Source organism: Quercus suber, unplaced genomic scaffold, assembly GCF_002906115.3.
Source record: "Quercus suber isolate HL8 unplaced genomic scaffold, Cork oak 2.0 scaffold_355, whole genome shotgun sequence".
Taxonomy (NCBI): domain Eukaryota; kingdom Viridiplantae; phylum Streptophyta; class Magnoliopsida; order Fagales; family Fagaceae; genus Quercus; species Quercus suber.
The window spans coordinates 597,196-623,498 of NW_027069807.1; the positions used below are offsets into that span (position 1 = coordinate 597,196).

Here is a 26,303-nt window from a genome sequence, read left to right on the forward strand (position 1 = left end):
CCCATTTAGTGGCAAACAACTTGGATGCATATATCTTTATGATAAGTAAAAGGATCAATTAATCAAGATAAGACTGCTATAGTAAACAGGAAGTATATTAAAGTAACTCCAAAAAAAAAAAAAAAAAAATAAGTCAATAGCTCCGCTAGAAGGTTCATACAGTTTATCATTGCAGCCATGAATCTCACTAGCAATATTAGCATTGCCTCTATTACTTTCTGCTGGCGCACCCTCATTTTGACTCATTGGTTTAGCACAAGCATTTTCCTTCAATCTCAATGCAGTTGAGTCATCAGCTTCTTCAAAGGGCGCAACCTCTGATCCCAATCTATTTGATGTTTCTGCAGTAAATAGCTTGTCAGATTTCCCCATTGTTAATATTAATTCTATATATATATATATATATTAATGTTGAAAAAAGAAGACAGGAAAACACGATAATATGACAGACCTTCACTTTCACTCTCAGGCGTAATCAATTCATTATCCAGGTTAGCACACCCTCCATGCTTGTCCATATGACTATTGCTCAAATTTGACGTACTCCCACATTTCATCTGTGAAAGACCCTGCATATTTTGCACATATGCACTCTCAGCTTCCAAGTAAGGTGTTGTACAAGAGCTCTGCACGAGAGGTGGCAAAACATGCAGTCTCTATGTAAAACTTCATGAAGCTAACCTACTATGGAAAAAGAAACTTTTCCCAAGCTACAAGTGGCCTTACATGTGCTTGTTCCATGGATCCTGTATACTCTATTCTAACAACTTATTTATTTTCATGTCAACTGTACAATCTGTGGGAGTCTACAAACAAAAGGAAAGGGGGAAAACAGTTGATGGTTAGCTAGTCGGAATGGTGATTCTTAATACGTTCTTTAGTTGTAACACACTCAAAGGAAGCTGACATCCGAGAAAGTTCTAAATGCCAACATAAATGTGTATATTTATTAACTGAAAACAATACTTCCCTCACAATGCACAGCATACATGTTACAATGCTTTATTATTGTCATTAATAATCTTTTTTAAGAATGACTACAACATGAAAAGGTGCTTACTTGGGCATCACTCCCTTTCTCACTGCATTCGATATTTTTCTGCGTATAAACATAACAATCACTTGAATGATTGCTTGCCGCATTATTTTCAGAAGAGGCTTCAATTTTTTGACAAACATTTCCACCACCAGTCAGCTGTAAAAAAGGAATTAATAAAAAAAAATATAATTTATAAGTTGATTTGTATGCCACAATAAAACAAAGAAACAGAACAAATCCAAAAATATTAAGCAAAGTAAAAAATGTAGAAACATACAGTTTGCCTTCTCCATACATGCTGCCAAAGGTTCCTTAGCTCATTCTTCCGGACAGGCTTTATGAGAAAGTCAGCTGCTCCTTTAAACATGCATTTCAATACCATGCTAATTGAATCATTCGAAGACATCACTGCATTCCCATGAGAATAGATGTTAATAAATTTAGCTTCATACATGATTCAAAATGAAGATAATAAAATGGAGCAAAAGTCTAGTCATTCTAACATACTTATAACAGGAATGTTTTTGCAAACGTCATGCTCCATGATTAAAGTAAGTAGTGCAAATCCGCATATTGATGGAAGCTCCACTTCGGTTAATACGAGATCTATGTTATGGGGTCTCCCCTTTAACGTCTCCCATGCCTTTAATCCATCAGAAACTGCAGCAACTGTTTGAAAAAAAAAAAAAATAAAGTTTATGTTAAGTTTCAAAACAGTGATCTGTTGAAAGTGAAGATCTCATATCTTCAACAAACTTTGCTTGATGATAAGCATACAAAATAAAGCCGAACTGCAATAAGCTGAAGCAAATTGTCTGAATTCCAAGTAAATTAAACGCAGTTGATGAACAAAAGCCAATTTTTGTAAAGGGGGTCAAGACAGTATCTAATCTACCGATTCATGTTTCAATTTTAGATGATCGATCATGTAGGTGTTTATTTGCAAACCCCACATTGCTATGACACCATTCACTTAGGTACAATAAGATATATACCACAAAATGTGCATATAAGTTTCCTAAAGCGCGCTAAACGCGAACGCTAACTGTACATAAGCAAATAAGCTTACGCGCTAAGTATCTCAAAGTGGCGGTATTACTTTCCGAACAGCCAAGAAACTCACTTAATCCTTAATCATTACTAGTCACTAACCCATCAGTTAAGCACAGTAAACACTAACCATCTAAATTTAGCTACAAAAAATCACCACAATTATCTAGCCTCTTCAAATCTTCAGTGCAGTTGTGTCGCTAAACTTCAATAACAAAACAATGTCTCCCTAATTTATTGGTAAACAAACAAAAACAAAAACAAACAAAAAAAAAAATCAAAAGTTTTGTCTGTTCAAAAAAAAATTTCTTTTTAGTTAAATTTGACAGAAACTGTCACGAACATAATGAAGAAAAAAAAAATTGAACATAATTTTTTTTTTTTTTTTTTTTTGGGTGCAGGTGAAAGAAAATGAAAAACAGAAAACGAAATCGGGAAGAGTGAAAGAAGTGACCTTTGTAACCGCATTTGCGGAGGAGCGCGGCGATAATTTGTCGAGTAGAATCGTCTGCTTCGACCAGCAGAATCCTGAGCGCCATCCTCGGAGGCGCCACCTCATTTCTTCGCCTCTCCTCCGACTCCACCTCTTCCTCACCACTCACCACCACTTCTTCTTCACCCATCCTCATACAAACAAAACCCTAATTTCTCAACAAACAAAGAAAAACACACTACCAACAAGACTGTAGCAATGCGAAGAAGCAAGCAGGCAAAGCCAGAAAGCAAAGTGAACAAAGCGAGAAAGCAAAGAAAAAGAGTTTATACTACTAAAATCTTAGCGAGTACCTCTATCTAGAAAAACAAAATATCTCAAATAATGAAATAAATAAATAAAACGAGGCTTTGGAATATTGTGAGGATTAAATCAGAGCCGCGAAAACCGGGAAAAATATCTCAGGAGAGAGAGAGAGAGAGAGAGAGAGTCAGATCAAATGGTGGGCCGTCATTGGCCTTCTGGTAGTTGCGGATGACGTGGCTCTCTTAGCGCCACGGTTTTTGATTTTTCCCTTGTGACTCAAGTTTTTCAGATAAGTGGTGCAGCGCTGCTCTGTTTGATTTTGCTTCACTGGTTTTTTGGGGCCCCACAATGGAGGACACGTGGTGGGGGCACCCCTGGGGATTTATCAACTTTATTTTCGGGATGGATATTTTTTCTTTACTAAGTGCCACGTCGTCTTTGTTACACATTCCATTCTCATCTCATGGTGAGGAGTGTTACACGCGGACCTTTCAATAGAATCTTTGCATCTTTCCTTTGTGGTCTTGAATGGCCAGGCTCAGTTTCCTTTTTCTTTTTTTATAGTATTTTTGTGGTGTCTTACTCCTCTCTTTATTTTAATTTTTTAAAATCATTTTACTATTCGTTCGAATATATTATTCCATTCCCTAGTCTCTCACACCATGTTATTATAATGAGTAATTTTTTGAGAATAACTACAAGATGCTCACAAGAAATTTGAATTCAGATCTCATGGATATCATGATATTTTAAGAACCATTTAGCAAACTTATTAGGATTAAAAATGATTGATGTGACAATTATTCACTATTCTCATTTGAACTCACCATCAAAATTATTTTTTTAATTATTATCTGAAAAAAAAAAATTCATTCATTATATTAGCCAGCGGTTATAAAAAAGTTTTTAACTATAATATTTTTCATTGTTCGATATTTATTATTCATGTTCGAATCATTTCAGTATACTGTGAAATTTTTATCTAAAAAAAATCATGTAAATGTGAAATTGAGTGCGTCATTAATTGCCTTGTAATATAATAGAAAAAAAATTATATAATAGATTTTTTTAATTAAATTAAATCTATAATTATATTAATTTTTCTTCTTGCAATAGTAGTATTAAATTTAATTATTTTAAAAAAAATTGTAACCCTATTAAAGAATATTAATCATGTCAACTAAAATGACAGCATAAAAAATACTATATATTGTTTGTGACAAGTTTTACTTTATCCCGTATTTTAGTTTTGGCTCACAAAAATCAAACTTCTTGCTTCCTTTTAAAAATCTTCTCGTTTGGTTGTTGGCCATTGATCACGTGGGCCCCACGTGTATGGGCGGCACGAAACACTCATTGACGACGAGTTCTGCAATTCTTCCACAACCAGGACTATATATATATATATATATATGTATTATATTCTTGGCTTGTTACCCAAAAGAAAAGAAAAATAAGTAAAGGTTTAATTTATGCCATTCTTAATCAAAATGAGTAAAATGCACGCCACTCCTAGTTCATCTTTCAATGGAGTCAATCACTTTAAAGTTCATGCACCTATCTTAAAATACGAAAGTCTGACAAATATCTTCTTTTTATATTTATATCTATAGTACAATATTAAAACATTGTTAAGACCAATTCATCATTTAGAGCCCTAATAATTAAGTATAATAATTGTTCATTATATATAAATTTTTAGTTAAATTGTAAATTGTGCCCCTAAAGTTTAAGAGTATTTGAATTTTACACTCTGGAATTCTATTCTGTTTGCAACAACGGCTCTACCGTCTAAATTTTTCGTTCAGTGTCACATAAATTTGTCATGCTTATTTAGTTTGTCCAATGAAATGATGTCATATCATTTTTGTAGCCTAAAAAAAATAATTAATTAAAAATGACATGGCATAATAAAAATGAAGCTTTAGGTGATATATGTTCATAGTATAGTTTTAAAAATATTAAATTTTGATCATTTATGATTTTTAACATAAATATCATTATTCACATGAGCTATACTTAAGGTTTGCCTAATTACTAAAAATCTTTTGATGTGACTCATAAGTGAAAATTTGGAATTTAAAGAAGCAAATGACTTATTCATGTGCAAAAAATATATATATATATATATATAAATCTAATAGATGCATGCTATATAATAAATATGCTATTTTTTTAGGAATTTCTTACATTAAAATATTTTTCAATATTCACATAATTGGCTTTTATTATTTAAATTGGTCTCAACTACTTGCATTGTATGCATGTGTCTGTGTTTTGTAAAGTCTATATTTTCAGGCTAGCAACCATGAACGAATTGTAACTGGAAACACAAAATCTTAAATTTGGAAATTAAACAATTGATAATGTTTCACAAGTGTAAATTTATATTAATGAATTTGTAGGTACAATTCTCTATATCTAGATTCTAATATAATAGAATAATCCTCTGATTCGATCTCCTTAGAAAAGTCTTCAATTCAAGTATTATGTCGATGTAGTCTTGACTTGAATACAAGATGTCCTCCACTTGGATTAGAAAGTGGATTGAAAGATCTTTGGAATGAAATTGTGATGAATCTCTGGTTGTGTGCTTGTTAGAGATTTTTTGTCCTTCACGTTCTTCATGTTTATTGTGGGTTCTTCGAATTCTTAATTTTCGAAGATTTGTGGTGGAAGTTTTTTGGGGCTTTAAAGCTTGAATCTGATGAAACTTCAATGGATCAAAGGCTTTGAAGTTTCTGGAGGCTTTGAAGCTTGATTCTAGTAGAACTTTGAGACTTGGAAGAATGATTTGGATGAATGTCCTTCGTCTTCGAAGATTTGTAGTGAAAGTTCTTTGGGGCTTTGGAGGCTTGGATCCACAGAGCTTCACTAATTTGTAGTTTCTCGATGTTTATGGAGGCTTTTGAACTTGATTCCAATGAGTTTTGAGATCTAGAAGTATGACTTGAGTGCTTTGGAGCTTAATTCCAGCATAGCTTCAAGATTTCTGAATGTTTCTAAATCCCCCCATAAGGCTAAGAAGGGTCTTTGTTTATATGAGTCTTGGAGAGGTATAATCACACGTGATTGGCTTTGTTCTCCAAGGGATGCATGGCATTATTTGATTGGTCAAAGTGTTCTAATTTAAAATAACACATGACAATATTTAATTTGATTGCTTATGTCATTTAAATTAACGCGTGTTGATGTGCGATTAACCCTTAACTATTCTTTGCAAATTTTTTTTACTATTTAGAAGCACTTTGAAGATTTCCATTGATCTCTAAATAATGATAGTGGAACCCACTAAGTAGCACGTGGCGCTTTGTGATTGGTTGCAAAATTTTCACTTCTACAATAACATTTAGAACTTAGTTTGTCTAGTTGTTTAATCTAGAAATGTCCAATTAAACAAGACAAATGAAGTTCAACACAGTTGAAAACTCAAGAAATCAGAAAAAGATAAGTATAAAAAAGAATCACTTATCTCGACTGATCAAGATTCATGCAAATCTAAATTCTCACTTTCTTTCTCAACCATTGGATCTAGGGTTTTGATGGAACTTACAGATATTTAAATGAAAACCCTAGAGCATGTTTTTAATATTAAAGAGGGTAGTGTTCTGTACACAGATTTGGAGATATTTCACACCCTTTTGGAACTATAGTTGGAAATCTTGTGCAAACAACAAATCCAATTATAAAGTAAAGTTGTTGCATCAAGTCAACCACAGTTGATGATATAAACCTTTGAGTGGAGATCTCAAAGTCACAAACTGGAGAGTTTGTGTGCAATAGTTTCATAGTAAAAGAGTTCGTGGATTTGGAGTTGCGTGTGGTCACAGGAGTATGTGCTACATAAGGTAGTAATAGATTTAGGGTTAAGTCTATTGTATAAATTTTTATTCTATTAGTGAAATGTTGCCTGGAGGATTGTTTAGGATAGGGGTGTGAACGGGTCGGTCTGGGTCGGGTTTGTGCCCAACCCGCAACCGACCTAATGACATCGAGTTTTCGGTAAGAAAACCTGCTGCCGATCGCAAAAACCAATGGGTCAAGTCGGATTGGTCGAAGTCGACGATCATGCTGTTAAAGATTCCTTTTGACGGTCATTTGTATTTTTCGTTGGATCTTCGTTGAATTTGAGCAAAAACTATTAGGGCTTTGCCAGATTTGAGCAAAACCCATCATATTTTCACCAGATTTGAGCCTTATTTGAGCAAAACCCACTAAATTGTAGCTAGATTTGAGCGTAAACAACGAGATCTCACCAAATTTGGTGGAGATTTCAAGGATCTAGTTGAGATCTCATCGGATCTAAAAAATCTTTTCGGAAATTGCTATGTATCTTGATTGGTTTGGGTTTCTTCGGGTTTTAGCAAGAAGATTTAAGACCGAACTGAGCTTCCTCAAATTCTGGAGAAGAAAACTCGCTGCCGAGCGTGGGAGTAGTCGGGTCGGTTGGCGTTTAGTCCGGGTCCAGTCAGATTTACTAGGTGGGTCGGGCCATCGGTTGAGTTGGACACCCCTAGTTTAGGTTAAATCATTCCTAGGTTTTTTACTTTAAAATCACAGTTTCAAAAGTTTTTCTAATTGTGGGTTTGGATACACATCTGGCGTCTGGCGTTTTGAGTTTTGCATTTTCCCCCTTTTTTTTTGGCATGCTATTTCAGGAGACAAACGGCTACTGTTCATGCACTGTTTATGAACAGTAGCCGCATTATTTGACTTTTCAACCATTTTCAGCACATCAGTGGGTCCCGTGCACTGTTCACAAGACCCACAAATCTCACTTTTCAGCAACTTTTTATTAAAAATGGGTCCTACGATACTATTCACACATTTAAAAATTATTTTGCTACAGTATTTTCAGTTTTAGCAAGATAAGTTTTATCTAAACGGACCCGAAGTCATCATTTTAAGTGTTTATATGATTTGTGAATGTTTGATATTTGTTTAAATCAGGTCTATTGCATAATTAATCTTAATAATTATTTGGATAATAAGATTGGATAAAATCTAACTTAGTTGGGATCTAAAACCCTAACATGTTTGTTGCTTATAAATTTTGCATCTCCCCCCTAAAATAAATCCTAGCTTCATCATTGCTCATATCTGCAGTTTGAACATAAAGAAGGAGAAAAAGAATATTTTATTAAAGCTAGCTAAAAAGATGTGATTATGATTGACAATTGCCGAAAGCCAAAGGATTTCTTATTGGTTTGGTGTCAACCAAAAAGCTTGTAAATTACGAAGTTCTTCTCGAAAATTATAATTAATTGAATTAGATCTACGAACACTGCTCCTTCAAGAGTAGAGAAGGCCGAAAGATGTTATCAAGAAACTAAATGGGCCACTACTTTTTAAGATTTGGTTGAAAATTTGGTCATTTTGATTTGCACAATGGAGTTTTCGACTTTAGATAAAGACCCAATAGTTTAGAGCCCATAGTTCTACACTCTCACTAGTAGCGATCCTAATATTCCTAGCACAACCCCTAACCCAAAAAATTTGCAAGTCTCGGATAAGCCCAACTGTCCTACTAGCAAAGCCCCAATGAGGAACCATCTTTGTTTCCTCTCAGGCTGTAGGCTTTTGAGCTACATAGGAACAAATTGCTATTCATTCACTAATCCAAGATGAGATTAAATTCAAAGTCCTAACTTGGTTGTTGAGATTCTACACTACCTAGGCAAGAGAATTTTTCTTCTTTTCTATTCACAAAAGGAGCTTTAGACAATCATAATCTTACCATAAAGGTTCAGCTCCATGATTCTTTTTTTATTTTTTAAAATTGCTGTTATTTATTCTTTATTTTTTCTTACTAATATTTTTTAATGGTCTAACCATAAATGGTAGCTCAATTGGCACTTGTTAATTGTTATTGTGTTTCTAAGGGATGTTCATGATTCAAATTCCCATTTTCTCAACTATTAAATCATATATTGAAAAAAAAAAAAAATGATAGTCCTAAATAGTAAGCAACAAATAAAGTCATTTATTAATTGTTGAGGTACAAATTTTTGGGCCCTAATCTTATTAGCCCACTCACTAAAAAAATACCCTTACAAGCCCATAAATTATTTTGGGCCCATATAAATATTTCCTACATACTACCGAAAATATTCTCCATATTATTACCCAACTTGGGTTCCCATAAATATTTCTCATATAAGCCCCATAAATTATATTGGATTCTCTCACAAATATTACCTATTATATCCCACATATTATCCAACTTGGGTTTTCACAATAATATTTATCACACTACTAGCAAAATTGGGCCACAAAGTTAAACTATCTCCACAAAAAGGCCCAAACTCATTTATCTTGTGGGCAAAACCCAAAAAGCCCAACAAAACCCTTTTACAAAGCCCGTTGCTACACGGCACTTCTAAAACCCGTTGCTACACGGCACCCTAAAGCTCGTTGCTATATGGCACTCTAAAAGCCTGTTGTTACATGACACCTTTAAAGCTTGTTGCTACACGGCACTCTAAAAGCCTGTTTCTACATGGCACTCTAAAAGCTCGTTTCTACATGGCACTCTAAAACTCGTTGTTACATGACATCTCTTAAGTTCTTACTAAGTCTGTTGCTACACGACAATATTTTTTACAAAATCTCAAAAAGCCCAAATAATATTTTGGCACCTATTTACAAAAGCCCAAATACTATTTTGGCACATATTTACAAAGCTCAAATATTATTTTGGCAACTACTCATAAAGCCCAATAATACTTTGGCACCTATTTATAAAAGCCCAAATACCATTTTGGCAAAGATAATTACATATAAAACCCAATATTATTTTGGCATATATTTACAAAGCCCAAAACTACTCCTTGGCAAAAACATATTTTCATATACTAAAGTCCCTAACTCGTGGAAAATATAAATTACACATCCCTCAAAAATACTTCTTTTACAAAATTGTTGGGAACTATGCTTATTTTTTCCATAATCAACTAACTACAAAAGCTCATGTATGTCACTCATGGCAAACCTATTCATTTTGTAGGGATGGACAAGCCCAAAGAAGCTCAACTACAAGGTCTAGTTGAGTTAGCCTAGCTCACATGCAAATCTCAGCCGCTGAAGCTCACGTGAGTTGTCAAGTCAAGTTTCAGCACAACCTGACAGCTGGGGCCCATTACCATAAGTTTTAGCTTGTCAAATCAGATCAGAAGAGGACATGTGACCAGCAGGGGTTAAACCCTTCCTTGCTAAGCTGATTTCATCATTTTTCATGTGACACAAAGTTGAGATGACATGATGTAAAGTTGGGAAGCTTTAGCCAGTTATCTTTCCTTTCTTCTTCAACCCATTTGATCAAGGACTAAGGACAACCATAACAAGACCATGAAAGCTTCTGGAATAACTTGAAAATGGCTTATTATCATGCCAAAAACGTGTACTTTCTGGTTCATGGACCAAGCACATGGACCTAAATGGGAAAACTTAGGAAAATGTGGTTTGAAGGGCACTAAAGGGATTTCTAGTAGAGTTCCCAGTAAAGGGCTCCAAGATTGACACTTGGCTTAGGGTGATGCAATTTGCCCTAAGGAGCTCTGATTCTAGCAATAGCAAAACCAAGATCATTAGCCTAATACATACTCTAATCCCATCAGCTGAAGACAATTAGCATTTGATGTTAAGTTAGAACTCCAGTTGCCATTATCCAAAACAACAAAGAACATTCTAAAGCTGAACTCACCACTCTTGGCCAAATCCTAGGAACGATTCTCCAAGGATTTTTTGAAAATTGAGGATGATTTAGTAGAGATTATTTGCTAATTACCCCCTCAAACTCAACTCTAAATGGAACGGAACTTTCCATTAATACTTCAACATAGACCAATAGATACACTAATAGAGAAGAACTCTCCCAAAAACTTCTTTGTTTTCTCCCTCTCTAATCTTCTTTAAACTCTTAGTAAGGTCCTGAGTCTTTGAGTTCTTAGTTTCAAACTTAGAAACTAAGTTCTTCAGCCCCTAGCTCACAAATATCCCTCACACCCCTACCTATAAGCTCTTATTCATCCCCAGCAGAAAACCCCAACAGCTTTATTAAGCACCCTCTCTCACTACTCATACTACCCAAAAATGACCCTCACTATTCACTACATGTACTATATCAGTGAACATACCTTGGTATCGTAATGATCTTGGTGCGTTAGCTGGAATTTCTCTCTCCCTTCATCTCACACTAAGTTTCTTCATTATTCGTTATAATGGAACCCATGATATTTGTTTATTCATTTACTCTTGAAGGTTATGATGTAATTGTTACTATAGAATTTTTTCCTCATGTTATTGTATTAGAGGACTCTTCTCCAGAACCAGTGGATGATGATTTTGAAAATGCAGATACTTTTCTTAATCTGTAAAATAATTAACAGCTGGGAGTTTATTCTGCTCTGTTTCATTTTACCGCTGGAATATTTACTGCTGAATTATTTTATTGTTGGGCTATTTTTTCATTGTAGTATGCTTTTTATTGTGCTGACGTGTTTGCTGTAGGAAGTGTTTTTTGGGCCATCTCATAACCCTTTTCAGTCCCATCCTAGGCCCAAGGCATAAAATAAGGCAAATTCTTCAAATCTTCACCGATAGCCTTTAGGCCATGCTTCAAGTCCATCGTCGAGTTTTAGTCTAGGCCTCCAACCCAACATACATTTCATTTGTCAAAAGGAAGACTTTTCCGCCCTCGACATTAATTACTTCAAAATTATTACTATAAATTACTATTTAGTATAAAAATATTCCGCTTATAACACTATAGTCTATATTTTTTTTAACAACATTATTGCAAACACATCTCTAATCTATTACACCAAAGTTCCCAACTTGCTAATTTATGTTACTAGAAGAGATATCAATCAAAAGTGGTGGTCCATGTAAATAAGAGTAGTAAGAAAGTATCCACCACTCATAATTGCACATCTCATCATGTTGTGAACTTAGATGTGCAATTAGGCGTGTCCCTTATTAGAATTATTCTTTTGTTTTTTGGAGTCTTTAAACTAGTCTTTTAAAACTACTGAATTAATGGTGATATCAATTAGTTTTAATTAGGCTTCTTTCTGGTAATATTAGAGCCAACCCAAGAGTTTCATGGCAAAAAAAAAAAAAAGGGTTGATCAAGTTTAATAAAACTTTGACCAAAAATCCAATTGTTTGATCAAAACACATCTTGGATTAACAAAGATAACTCAATTTTATTCAAAATGAGTGGTGGATCTCAAATATGTGATGTAAATAAAGTGAGATATCATGAAAACATAAAAACTTTCGCACCCAAACACAAAAATTAATTGAATGTGAGAAAAATTGACCTAATTTTGAATTCTGTCAAATTATGGTAAAATGATCTTGAAATTGTGCGAAGCATATTGTCGGAAAACTCACGTGAAAAGATTCATTTTAAGGGGTCTAAGGCGACCAAATTCCAAAAAAAAAAAAAAACACAAAATATTGTACACAACGAAACAATCTAAAAATTGTGTAAACCATACTTTTATGTGCCTCTAACTTCTAGAAATGAAGTCCTTTTTTCCTGAACCAACGAATAAATAAAAAAAAAAAAAATTGGTGTTACAAAATTTGCGAAATTGGAGTTAAAAAATTTACAAAATTTAAAAGTTTGCAAGGTACCAACTTCCTAATTAAGGTGATAATTGTTTATTTGGACCTCCGAGTAAATGTAAAATCATTACAGCTGAGAAGATAATTTCATAAATTGTCAATAATGGCCAATTTTTTTTTTTTTTTTTGAGAGAATGAGTAATATCATTAACAGGAAAAGGATTACAACAGGGCCATGACCTACATCATTCAACCCAGACCTGAGTTTATCAGAAAATCTAAGAAAGGTGGAGTAACACCCTTCCAAACACAACTGATATTATTACATTTTGCATACTGGGCAAGCTCATGGGCAGCCCTGTTGGAGTTCCTTTTCACATGTCTAAAAGAGCAACACAAGAAGTTCGACTTTGCCAGCTGAATCTCTTGGATCAGATGGCCAGCTTCACCACCACGGAGGTCCAGAGAAATAGGGGTAAACTTGAAAATTGCTGGGCTTTAAAAGCTTGCAAGCGGGGTTTACAAGCCTCCATATATGTGAGGCGGCATTTGAGAGGGCATGTATCTATTAAATAGCTAGCTAGGACCATTTCCTGTCAGTTTTAAGAATAGTTCCAGCGTACTAGTACAAGAGCCCCCCTCCTTGATTTTTGCCTCTAAAAAGGCATATATTATATGCCGAAGGTCTTAGGGAGTTTTGTCAAAATCTTAGCCCATTGCTCTCAAATAGGGTTTTTTTTTTTTTTCCCTAAGGAAGCTTTGGTCCTAGTGGAGAGGCCTTGGTCCAGCAAAAGTCCTATTCACAATGTTGTTAGAAAATGCTGAAATTTTACTGATTTCCTGACATATATTATTGTCAAAATATTGTTGATCATGTTGCCATAGCTGACAGATCGAATGCTGCTAAAACTATGTTGATCACTTGATCCTATATATTAACATTACTGTTAGGATGTTGCCGAAATACTGCTGATCCTGTTGATACTGTTATGATCAGTCCCTCCAAAATACCAACCACTAATATCCTGCTGACACTACTATATATCCTTTGTGCCCTCGCCAAATAATGCCAAACTCTGGTTTTTGAAATGCAGAATCTTGGTTTTCCGGTTTTACTCGTAAAAAACCTTTTAAAAATTGTTTCGTAAATGGAACTATGGGTTTTTTTTTTTTTTTTTTTTTTTTTTTTTTTTTTTTTGTCCCCCCCCCCCCCCCCCCTTTTACCCAGAGTTAGTTGACATTATTGTTTTCTCTCTGGCGATTGGTTTATGTATGTCAAAATACAAGTGGAAACATTAACAAGTGAGCATCTGCCTAACTCAAATCTGCTCTCCTACACATCCCCTCATTGGATCAATTTAAAAGATGCTTCCTCAGGCTTCAGCCCGTTACAGTGCAGAATAACACTCATTATGCAGCAAAGGGTGTGTGTGTGCATGCCACAGTGCACCCAACCAATGCCATCCACCTAGTTAAGCAAGTATTTCAGAAGATTGGGTTGTGAAAGTTAGGCCATTTATGACAATGGCATCACTTGAGATCAAGTTAGATAATGGTTGCACAATGTGCTTCATCATACAGAACCACCTTAAGTAGTTGCGGTCTTAATTCTACTGTTTGACCAAAATAAGGGGGGGGGGGGGGAGGGGGGAATCTATGTACAGTAGTGAAAAGCAGAAGAAACTGTTTCAGATGAATTGAAGGGGGGAAAAAGACAAAGTGGAAAACCTTGGTGTGGTATACTGCAGTGTTATCTGTGTATGCAAAGTCAAGCCCTGAAAGGCCAGCAACCTCTTTGTATACTTCGAAATCTGTTGCAGATTTTATGGCTCCAGAAGAAAATAAATCCTGCAGCATTAAGTTACTCAGCTTAAGTAATCTTCCTGAATAAATGCACATCAACTATCAAAAGTGATACAGGAGAGAAGAAAAAAATGCATCAAGAAGAAGAATTACAAACCTGTGCTATGATTTGACCAGATGGATATTTAGCTACCGACGCAAAGTTTTCAATAGCCCAAGGACGAGGACCAGCCTATCAGATGAGTAAATAGAGATAAGATGGGAAAACCATTATTCAAAGCAGATCATGGGATCAATGGACAACCTTTGAAAAATATAAAGAAAAATAGATAACTATCTGATACACAATAGATATTTTACCAACAATAAAGGAAATACATAGTGGACTGCCATAACAATTGGACCATTTGCCCAATTCAAGAAGGTCAATGGACCATCCTTATCTATGATAAATGGAAATTTTGGGGGTCTGCACTGTGAGACATTGGCACCCATGTAAGATGCAACATAACATGGGTATGGGTGGACATGTGCCCAACTTGCCCATATCAGGCACTTGTCCAGGATGGGATAGAGACACCTTTTTTTTTCTTTTTACAAGTTTTAGCCCCAGTGGGAGGAAGAATGGGGAGATTTGAACTAGTGTCATCCACTCCATTAGATGTTTTTCCCAGAGAAACGAATTCTTAAGTGCTAATAGATCCCAAAGATGCTTTTTAAAAAACATTATTTTTTCTCTGATGATTGTTGCAAATTGATTTTTTTTATTGATGATCATCTCTAATTGACTGGAGAGACCAATTCGAACAGGGTAATACACCATGCGAATTCAGCAGTATCATCTTGTCTCAATACTGTGATTAGACATCAGACATATAGTCATATACAGCTGCATCTTACATAGCTTACACAGTACATGTAAAACATATTTAGACAATCACCATCTATGTGGAGTCCAGCTAACCAGAAAGTTGATGTTAACCACATGGAGCTATAAAAGAATCCAACACTAGGGAGATATGATCCATAAACTAGACCTGAAATATGCCAGACTTCCCTCCAATACCCATGGCCTCCAAATCAATAGCTATACGGAGAGTTTCATTCCAGGGGTGCTGCATCAATAAATTCAAAATTAATACTCCTATTGGAAAGATTTTGGTTTAGGTACTTACAACAAGGTGGAGCAATGCAGAAGAGTAATTACATCCACACAGTTAAGAAACAATTCATGAAATAGATTTTTCAAAAACAACCACTCAATTGTAAAGATGGTTATGTAATAACATGAGTGTAAAATTCTTGTAAATCCATTCAACACATAATGAACCATCTCCATAAACATTTAGGTTTTTAGTTGTTCAATCTAAAACATTGAACAAAATTCTCCTTCAAATTCTATTCACAAACCACATCTAATTCCATCAAACGCAAGTTTATGACTAAAATCAGACCCTAATGGGAAAGATTTTTAAGTATTTTTCTTCATTGATTGATATTTTTTATTTATAATTTTTGTTTTTTACCCGTATATCTGCGGTTTTTATTTTAACCAATATCATGTTAACCCATGAATGAAAAAAAAAAACCTATATAGAAATTAAATTGTGCAACCATGGGTAAACAACTTCCCTACGTGTTTGCATTTATCTTAAGAACTAGATACAGAATCAATTCTTGTCATTCATTATACTAGAAGATAACATAAGAGCACAATATCTCAAAATGAACTAAGGCATGCAATAAACAACTTCAAGCAGCTTCATGTAAATCATACATTATGGGAGTACAGTACAACCTTATCATATGGTTTATTATGCTACTGAATCTATATCAGAAAAGATTAGTAACCAGAATTAGAGGATGCACTAAAAATGCTGCCAACCTGAGTTACAAAGCTATGAGCACCATTTAGACCCTCCTCCTCCCCAGTATTAAATAGAAATATAACAGCATGCTTAAATCCAGCCCACTGAGAAAACCCTCGAGCAAGTTCCAACATAACAGCTATACATGAACTGCAATCTCCAGCTCCTCCCCTGCAACATGCATTGCATTTTTTTTAAGTAACAAAGTAGATTTTATCATTCAAAAGGAAATATTTGAAAGAATAAACTTAAAAAAGCATCACGTGAGAGAAGAAAGCAGAGAATATGCTAAAATATCTTGCAATTGCCCGTGCTAATCACTGAATGAGAAGAGGGAGAAATAAAAAATAAAAAATAAACATAAATTCTCCTTGAAGAGGGGTTAAATGGCTGACAGCCACAACTACTTGAAACTTGTTAAGGATGAGATTAGGGTATCAAAATCTCAATTTTAGTTTGATGCAGGACAATAAGGGGTTGAACTTGTGTTTGGGTGGTTTTCAAGCTTGTGGGTGGCTGTTGACTTTCAGTTGTGCTCTGATACCAAAATTTGACATAGGACAAATTCACAACTAATGCAACACCTTAGTACCTAGACTTGCTTGAAATCAACACTAAGCAAAAGAAAACAAACCTAGGAATCAGTACCAAACCATCGGGAAAAATTTAACCGAAATTTTACTGATCAAGCAAAGTCTAAACAACTTTAATAAAATTCCAAACCGATTATCCTAGTAGGAATAGAGAATAACTATACTCACCTAGTAAGAAAAAAAATTCTAGACCAATTAGGGAACGAAAAGCTCTGACTAATTACATAAAGTACATAAAATAAACACAAACCCTATACATTAATTGATTAGACCTTAGGCCTATCTAATAGCAAGCCCCATCCATATTGCTACAGGTTTGGCTCCCTTCTTTTTGTGTCTACCCCCATAAGCCTATGTAATTGCATGCCTATATCTTGTGTCCGCACCATAGTTTTGCCCAGACAAATATCCATTATAAGAGCATCCACATCAGTCCGTGTATTTTACACATCCATTTTTACACTAAAAACCTACTTTTTCTATTTTACACATTCACTTTTACAAAACACCTACATCAGTTCATCTATTTTACAAGATATTTCAATAAAATATTCATTATACTCCATTTTTTTATTATTTCTCTCTAACTACCTCTCTTTAATACGCGCTCTCTCTCTCTTTCTACCCATTTTTCTGATTTCTTGCTCTCTCTCTCTCTCTCTACACCCATCTCTCTAGCCTTCCTCTTCTAAATCACAAAACCCATCCACCTGCCTCTTCCACCACCATCACAAAATCTCAGCCACCACCAAATCTCAACCACACACTCATCCTGACCCACCAAATCCGATCCACCACCAAATCTCAGCCACACAGCCACTACCCACCGCAACTGTCACCCACTCCCACAACCCACCACCAGCAAAATGACCCACCACCACCACCACCACCATCTCCCCCAAACGACCCCTGAAATCCAGTAACCCACATCCCCAAAACCCACCAAAAATCTTTGATCTCAACAGCTGAAACCCACCAAACGCCAAACGCTAAAACCAATCTCCGAGCACCGATCTACGAGCTGATCTACGCCACCAAACGCCACAGCTCTGAACCACCGCTCCGATCCACGCTCTGATCCAAGCTCCCACACACTCCGATCCACAACTCCCACGAGCTCCGATCCACAGCTCCGAACCATCGCTCCGACCATGCTCCGATCCACGCTCCGATCCACAGCTTCCACTAGCTCCAATCCACAGCTCCGATCAGGCAAGACCCATACCCACGAGCTCCGATCAAGCGAGACCCACAGCTCTGATCCACAGTTCTGATAAGCACCGATCTCTTTTTGTTGTTTGTCCGTTTGGGTTTGTTTGTGTATCTTTGTGTTTTTTTTTTCTTTTGAGTAAGTGTATCTCTGTGTTGATTTGTCTGCGTGGATGTGTTTGGATTAATTTTCAAATGATTTTTAGGTTAATTTTCGGGTTGATTCTGGGTTAATTTTCAATTGATTTTGGTTAATACTCTGTGTTAGATTGTGGTGTTTGGTGGTTGGGTAGTTAATCTGGCACGCTGGGTTGTTGTAATGGTTGGAGAAGAGAGGTAGTTTGATAGAGGAGAGAGAAAATAAATTAAAAAATCGTTTACACGAGTTACATTACCCGTGTAAATATACATGGGTACTGTAGCTCATGAAAATATATACACGGTTTTACACAGTTTTACACCCACTGATGTGGGTTTTTTTTGCTCAAAATGTGTAAAATTTGCATTGTAATTCTATTTTAGAAGACTTTAGAGCATTCACATCAGTTCATGTAAAATTTCTGTCTATTTTACACGAAAAAACCCACTTTTTCTATTTTACACGTTCACTCTTACAATACACCCACATCAGTTCATCTATTCTATCCCCTCTTTTATTTAAATAATCAATTTTTTCAATTATTTTATTATTTCTCAACTGACCCCTTTTTATATGCGCTCTATCTCTCTCTCTTTCCATTTTTTCTGATTCTCTATACCCATCTCTCTCCCTCTCGGTCTATCTCTCTATACCCATCTCTCTCCCTCTCGGTCTAATCCACACTAGCTCCGATCACAAGTTCCAATCCACAGCTCCAATCTCCCTAACTCCGGTCCACAAGCACCGGTCTCCCTAGCTCCGATCAGGCTTCGATCCACAGCTCCGATCCACAAGCACCGATCTCCCTAGCTCCAATCAGGCAAGACCCATACCCACGAGCTCCGATCAAGCAAGACCCACAAGCTCCAATCGTTCCAGTCAAGCACCGATCGTTCCGATAAGCACCGATCTGTCTCTTTGTTATTTGTCCGTTTGGGTTTGTTTGTGTGTGGGTGTGTTTGTGTATCTCTGTTTTTTTTTTTTTTTGAGCAAGTGTATCTCTATGTTGATTAGTCTGTATGGATGTGTTTGTGTGTGGGTGTGTTTGTATGCATCTGAGGAAAAGAAGATGAGGAGGAGCTAAGGTTGTTGTGCACGGAGAAGAGAGAGAAAAATTGGTGCGAACGGATAATATTATTTTAATATATACACGAGCTACAGTACCCGTGTATATTTACACGGGTACTGTAGCTCATGGAAAAATATGACCGGTTTTACACATTTTTACACCCACTGATGTGGGTGTTTTTTTGCTCAAAATGTGTAAAATTTGCACTATAGATGTATTTTAGAAGACTATAGCCGGGCAGATGTGAATGCTCTTAGCCGAGCAGATGTGAATGCTATCTTCTTCTTTTGGTTTTTTTTTGGCCGACACAGAAAAATTCTGTTCTTGACTTCTCTCAATGTAGTAATGCACATAACAACATGAAATCCAAAAAAAGAAGACTAGTTTTTAGAGTTTGTGTAATGATACAGGTACTTCGTGGCCGATACTGAAACTTTTAACCATGAAAAAACAACTTAATCATCACTTTCACCAGCTACCATATAAAAATTGCTTTCTCTACTGAGCTTGCACTATACAAATTCGACAGAAGATCAATCAAATAATTTGCAACAAAATGAAAATACAGAGATTGAACATACGTGGAGAACACGGTATCAATATGAGAAGAGACCAGAATAGCATTTTGTGCTGCTTCGGATTCAAATTTTGGCAAAATTCTCAAAACGACGTGGTTTAGATCCGAATACAGTAGCGTTTTCCCCATAAACATGCCACTGTTCATCTGGTTTGCGCCAGATCGTACATGAAAAGCCTCCACATCAACATCAACCTCCCAGTGCGCCTTTTCCTTGATATTCTTAGCCGCTGCCAAAACAAACTGCGCGTCACGGAAAAAAAAAAAGCATTCAGACCGGAATTTCATCAAACACCTGGTGTGCAATACAACATGTGTATAGAATTATGCACCTCAAAAGCGAGGTCGAGAGCATCGGAACCGACAGAATGAGGACCTAAATCGGTCAAGGCTTGTATGTGCTTCAACGCTTCGATTTCGGAAAAGCCTCTTTTGCCGGCCTTCTCGGCGGTGAGCGGCGCCGGCAAGCTCTGGAACTGGTGCTGATACACGGACCAAGAGCTGTACATGGTCAACGCGAACAAAGTCAGAAACACGAACGGTGATCTCCGGGGGCTATTTACACTAACTTTCGCTCCCACATCTTTTCGATCAATTTCTGATTCCGAACTCGGTTCTTGACTCGCTGAACTCGGTTTTTCCGACGAGATTTCCGTTCTCCGTCGCATTTTTCTCTGAAATGTGCAAATTACACACAAAGAAATGGATAAGGAAATTTGAAAAAGAACAGTAACATTGTGGAATTAAGCGCACCGTTTAAAGAGAAAGAAGTAGTGAAGTATTACCGTATGATTGTTAGTTGGTGTTTGGGGTCACAGACTTTGGGGGTTTGATGAAGCTCGATCGATTCCAGGCCGTTGAGATTTCAGTTATGGCAAAGAGTTTAATAGAAACAGAAACATTTAAACGATGACAGACTGTCAAATCAGTGCCCACGTGGATCGCTCTCCTAATAAACGACATCGTTTCGCGGACAAAACGGGTAGTACTGAAATGAAATGCAGCTATTTCTTCATATATCGGTTTCGGAGCCAGTGGTCCCTACACTGCGCCACTTTTGTTTCCTCTACCAAAAGGAGAAATTATTGCTTCCCGCTGGATGTGGTCCTCCTGGCTCTTCGTGAAATTATTGCTTCCTTTTGGAGGACGGGAAATTATTGCTTCCTCCTAGAGGATCACTGGTATGGTCCTCCCAGTTTATTGCTTTCTCTTGGGGGATGAAAAATTATTGCTTCCTCCTGAGAACTATTGATGTGGTACTCTCAACTCCTTGAAAAATTATTGCTTCTTCTTGGAGGGCCACGTTACTCTTCCCATCCAATAAGAAAGTGCCACTTAATTTAAATTTATGACTCAACTCCACATTATCACTTGTCCATTAAATTAACTCTTGTTAAAAAATCAAATCATAGTTAAAAACTAATAGAAACATAGCAACACCAACCAAATCATTTAACCCAAAATCATCGATTCAAAATTTCTCTCAAACCCTTATAACACATCTGCCTCTTTCTTTCTCTCTCCCTCTAGCTCTATTTCTCCAATATCTCTCTAGAGAAGAAATTCCCCCTCTCTTTCTGTATGAAATTGAAATTTAAAGAAATGTTAAGCCATGGAAGGCCACCGTTTTCACAAGAATTCTGGCAGTGACATAGTCAGTGGAGGCCTAAAGGGAAAACCAACAATTTCCATGGCGGCTGGTTTTGGTATCAGTTTTGGTGGGGACGTGAGAATTTTGGGTTGCAGCATTTTTGCCGAGAAGCAAAGATAGGACCCAAAGCCCACAAGCTCCGATCGGTTTTCGTATCGAATTTGGTGGTCATGGGAATTTTGGGTTTTGGTTTTAAGACTCATGGCCATTCGATCTTAACAAGGATGTGGTTGATGAGATGAAGGCATACAAATGTTTTAAGATTTTTTGAATTTGTAATGTGGGGAGATTAATATCTTCAGTCCTAATTTTTAACTCTAGATTGTGATTGTGAGTCTTTTAGTTGTTGGGTTTCATGGTTTTGCATTTGAATGTTGTTGTTGATATTGCGAAATTAATGTCCCAAAGTTTTGAAGAAAGATTGTATCAATGGCTTTGAAGAATTGGTTTTGATGTGATACAAGGCCAAAATACTGAGGCACGTGCTAAGGCAATGGTGTGCATTAAGGCGTGTTGGGTGATGCACAGTTGTGTGCATTGAGGTGTGCACTGGGTTGCGTGGGCTACTGCTGTGTTGTGCGTGAGCTGTTTTTGTGTTGTACCAAGGAGTTGAGCAATTGGTTGGGATGGTTAAGGGTAGTTAGTTAGTTAGTTAGGCAGTTAGAGTAGAGTTGTTAAGCATTGGGTCGTTAATTAGTTACTTACTGTTAATGCATTAATTAGTGAGATGTAATCATTGATTAGGGGATTAGTTAGTTAACATGGATTCTGTTACATAAATAAGCTGGATTGTATTGATGAGGGTCATAAGGAATAACACATTTGATTTCACTTGCTTCCTTTATTGCTCTGTTTTTGGTGTTTGGATCTCATTGTAAATTTTGTTCATTTTGGCAATAAAATTTCTCAATTGTTGGGCAGCTTGTTGTTGAGTTTGAGCCTGTTCTCAATTATATGAACTGTTTTTGAATAATGCCTCTCTCATTGAGTATCAAGGCAAATTATTGGTAATGTTGCTAAAAGGGAAATTTCTCATTGAGAAGTTTAAGTATTTTGTTTTGATGGATGAACTCTTCAAAAAAATAAGGTGCTAATTCATCTTTAAAAAGGGATATGGAAGAAAGAATTCTAAAACATCATTTCCCTTCCAAAATGAAGCCACATACAATTTCCTATAAGAGGATCATAAGTATATTAAAATAACCACATCTATGAGCAAAATTTTTTTAAAAAAACAAATTGAACCGTGCCTTATCTCTTCCAGCAGTGAGCAAGATCCAGTCGTCCCTAATATAATTAATGTACTATTTCTTTTCATTAGTGCATTCACATAAATTGCATAGCTGCATAAACTTGGAAATAAAAAAAGGGCATATGGATCACATGCTACTTGCATGCAATTAAAACATTGGGTAACAAATAGAAGTTACAAGTAATATAGAAGATACAAATATATCAAATTAAAATTAATGTCTCTCTCATACAGGCATGTAAGCAAAGCATATGTACACGACAATTTCACACTAGCTTCATTACAGGCATCAAGACTTGTAAAGTCCACTCCAATAAGAAATCATCCAATTTCTCAATATCACATTTTTAGAGTACATGGATAAATCTATGCAATAGGAACATTCCGAAACTAAAAATGTCATAATAACTGGACAGGAATTTCCATGGCGGCTGTTCAAGAAATCACTTTCCAAAAATTTTATTTCATGTTGCAGTGGCTCTATCTTACATGTGGTTATGATCCAACACCATGGAGATTATGATCCATAAACTAGACCTGAAATATGCCAGACTTCCCTCCAATACCCATGGCCTCCAAATCAATAGCCATACAGAGAGTTTCATTCCAGGGGTGCTGCATCAATAAATTCAAAATTAATACTCCTATTGGAAAGATTATGGTTTAGGTACTTACAACAAGGTGGAGCAATGCAGAAGAGTAATTACATCCACATAGGTAAGAAAGAATTCATGAAATAGATTTTTCAAAAACAATCACTCAATTGTAAAGATAGTTATGTAATAACATGAGTGTAAAATTCTTGTAAGTCCATTCAACACATAATGAATCATCTCCATAAACATTTAGGTTTTTACTTGTTCAATCTAGAACATTGAACGAAATTCTCCTTCAAATTCTACTCACAAACCACATCTAATTCCATCAAACGCAAGTTTATGACTAAAATAAGACCCTGATGGGAAAGATTTTTAAGTAGTTTTCTTCATTGATTGATATTTTTTATTTATAATTTTTGTTTTTTACCCATATATCTGCGGTTTTTATAATCAATATCATGTTAACCCATGAATGAAAAAAACAAACCTATATAGAAATTAAATTGTGCAACCATGGGTAAACAACTTCCCTACGTGTTTGCATTCGTCTTAAGAACTAGATACAGAATCAATTCTTGTCATTCATAATACTAGAAGGTAACATAAGAGCACATTATCTCAAAATGAACTAAGGCATGCAATAAACAACTTCAAGCAGCTTCATGTAAACCATACATTATGGGAGTACAGTACAACCTTATCATATGGTTTATTATGCTACTGAATCTATATCAGAAAAGATTAGTAACCAGAATTAGAGGATGCACTAAAAATGCTACCAACCTGAGTTACAAAGCTATGAGCACCATTTAGACCCTCCTCCTCCCCAGTATTAAATAGAAATATAACAGCATGCTTAAATCCAGCCCACTGAGAAAACCCTCGAGCAAGTTCCAACATAACAGCTATACATGAACTGCAATCTCCGGCTCCTCCCCTGCAACATGCATTGCATTTTTTTTAAGTAACAAAGTAGATTTTATCATTCAAAAGGAAATATTTGCAAGAATAAACTTAAAAAAGCATCACGTGAGAGAAGAAAGCAGAGAATATGCTAAAATATCTTGCAATTGCCCGTGCTAATCACTGAATGAGAAGAGGGAGAAATAAAAAATAAAAAATAAACATAAATTCTCCTTGAAGAGGGGTTAAATGGCTGACAGCCACAACTACTTGAAACTTGTTAAGGATGAGATTAGGGTATCAAAATCTCAATTTTAGTTTGATGCAGGACAATAAGGGGGGGAACTTGTGTTTGGGTGGTTTTCAAGCTTGTGGGTGGCTATTGCCTTTCAGTTGTGCTTTGCTACCAAAATTTGACATAGGATAGATTCTCAACTAAGGGTGTGTTTGAATATTGCTTATTTTGCTGAAACTGAAAAATTATTGTTGAAAATACTATAAATAAAAGTAAAAGTTAGTTGAAATAGTATGGTGGGGCCATGAATATATTGAATAGTATCAAAAAGTACAGTGAAACTTATAAATAGTAATAAAAATAAGATTTTAATTTTTAATCTTAACCCAGACGCATACTTATGCAACACCAAAGATGAAGAATAAAAAAACAAAAACAATGTAGGAATTAGTACCTAGGCTTGCTTGAAATCAAGCCCAAGCAAGGGAAAACAAACCTAGGAATCAGCACCAAACCATTGGGAAAAATTTAACTGAAATTTTCCTGATCAAGCAAAGTCTAAACAACTTTAATAAAATTCCAAACCGATTATCCTAGTAGGAATAGAGAATAACTATACTAACCTAGTAAGAAAAAAAAAATTCTAGACCAATTAGGGAACGAAAAGCTTTGACTAATTACATAAAGTACATAAAATAAACACAAACCCTATACATTAATTGATTAGGCCTTAGGCCTATCTAATAACAGGCCCCATCCATATTGCTACAGGTTTGGCTCCCTTCTTTTTGTGTCTACCCCCATAAGCCTATGTAATTGCATGCCTATATCTTGTGTCCGCACCATAGTTTTGCACGGACAAATATCCATTATAAGATCTTCTTCTTCCTTTTTTGGTTTTTTTTTGGCCGACACAGAAAAATTCTTTTCTTGACTTCTCTCAATGTAGTAATGCACATAACAACATGAAATAATAAAAAAATACTAGTTTTTAGAGTTTGTGTAATGATACAGGAACTTCGTGGCCGATACTAAAACTTTAACCATGAAAAAACAACTTAATCATCACTTTCACCAGCTACCATGTAGAAATTGCTTTCTCTACTGAGCTTGAACTATACAAATTTGACAGAAGATCAATCAAATAATTTGCAACAAAATGAAAATACAGAGATTGAACATACGTGGAGAACACGGTATCAATATGAGAAGAGACCAGAATAGCATTTTGTGCTGCTTCGGATTCAAATTTTGGCAAAATTCTCAAAACGACGTGGTTTAGATCCGAATACAGTAGCGTTTTCCCCATAAACAAGCCACCGGCCATCTGGTTTGCGCCAGATCGTACATGAAAAGCCTCCACATCAACATCTCCCAGTGCGCCTTTTCCTTGATATTCTTAGCCGCTTCCAAAACATACTGCGCGTCACGGAAAAAAAAAAAAAAAAAAAAAAAAAAAACATTCACACCGGAAATTTCAACAAACACCTGTGTGCAATACAACATGTGTATAGAATTATGTACCTCAAAAGCGAGGTCGAGATTTCCAGTCTCCGTCGCATTTTCTCTCAGAGAAATGGATAAGGAAATTTGAAAAAGAACAGTAATATTGTGGAATTAAGCGCACCGTTTTAAAGAGAAGAAAAAGTAGTGAAGTATTACCGTGTGATTGTTAGTTGAGGTTTGGGTCTTAGACTTTGGGGTTTGATGAAGCTCGATCAATTCCAGGCCGTTAAGATTTCAGTTATGGCAAAGAGTTTAATAGAAACAGAAACATTTAACTATTTAAGTGATGACAGAATGTCAAATCAATGCCCACGTGGATCGCTCTTTTAACAAACGAGGTCGTTTCGCGGACAAAACGAGGATATCACTTATTGCTGGTTATTTAAATATTACTTATCGTTGAAAACTAAAATCCTAAAACACTGTAAATAATTTATTTAAATGTGTAACGGTATCGTGGGACTAATTTTAATAAAAAATTGAGTGAAAGTTATAGGT

The 26,303-nt window shown here is 35.8% G+C and overlaps 3 protein-coding genes across 4 annotated transcripts; all 3 read right to left on the minus strand.

Moving 5' to 3' along the window:
* Positions 1-54: 54 nt before the first annotated feature.
* LOC136061366 (two-component response regulator-like PRR95) lies at positions 55-2,915 on the minus strand. Its single transcript, XM_065760158.1, has 6 exons — positions 2,544-2,915; positions 1,547-1,708; positions 1,317-1,447; positions 1,061-1,195; positions 452-626; positions 55-341 (listed from the first exon to the last, which is right to left on the minus strand). Exons 1-6 carry the CDS (start codon positions 2,716-2,718, stop codon positions 55-57), a joined length of 1,065 nt encoding a protein of 354 aa, XP_065616230.1. The 5' UTR covers positions 2,719-2,915.
* An 11,016-nt stretch (positions 2,916-13,931) lies between these two features.
* LOC111991646 (uncharacterized) lies at positions 13,932-20,890 on the minus strand. The gene is made up of 7 exons (XM_065760161.1): positions 20,445-20,890; positions 19,992-20,333; positions 19,664-19,902; positions 16,090-16,243; positions 15,242-15,319; positions 14,362-14,436; positions 13,932-14,249 (listed from the first exon to the last, which is right to left on the minus strand). The coding sequence occupies exons 2-7, from the start codon at positions 20,325-20,327 to the stop codon at positions 13,947-13,949; spliced, it is 1,185 nt and encodes a 394-aa protein (XP_065616233.1). The 5' UTR covers positions 20,328-20,333; positions 20,445-20,890; the 3' UTR covers positions 13,932-13,946.
* Positions 20,891-22,743: 1,853 nt separating this feature from the next.
* LOC111991643 (uncharacterized) lies at positions 22,744-26,031 on the minus strand. Of its 2 annotated transcripts, none has more exons than XM_065760172.1 (4): positions 25,962-26,031; positions 25,484-25,718; positions 23,945-24,098; positions 22,744-23,177 (listed from the first exon to the last, which is right to left on the minus strand). In XM_065760172.1, exons 2-4 carry the CDS (start codon positions 25,624-25,626, stop codon positions 23,094-23,096), a joined length of 381 nt encoding a protein of 126 aa, XP_065616244.1. In that variant the 5' UTR covers positions 25,627-25,718; positions 25,962-26,031; the 3' UTR covers positions 22,744-23,093. The 2 variants fall into 2 exon arrangements, with proteins under 2 accessions (XP_065616244.1, XP_023879201.1); XM_024023433.2 differs by having other exon boundaries at positions 25,824-26,022.
* Positions 26,032-26,303: the final 272 nt, after the last annotated feature.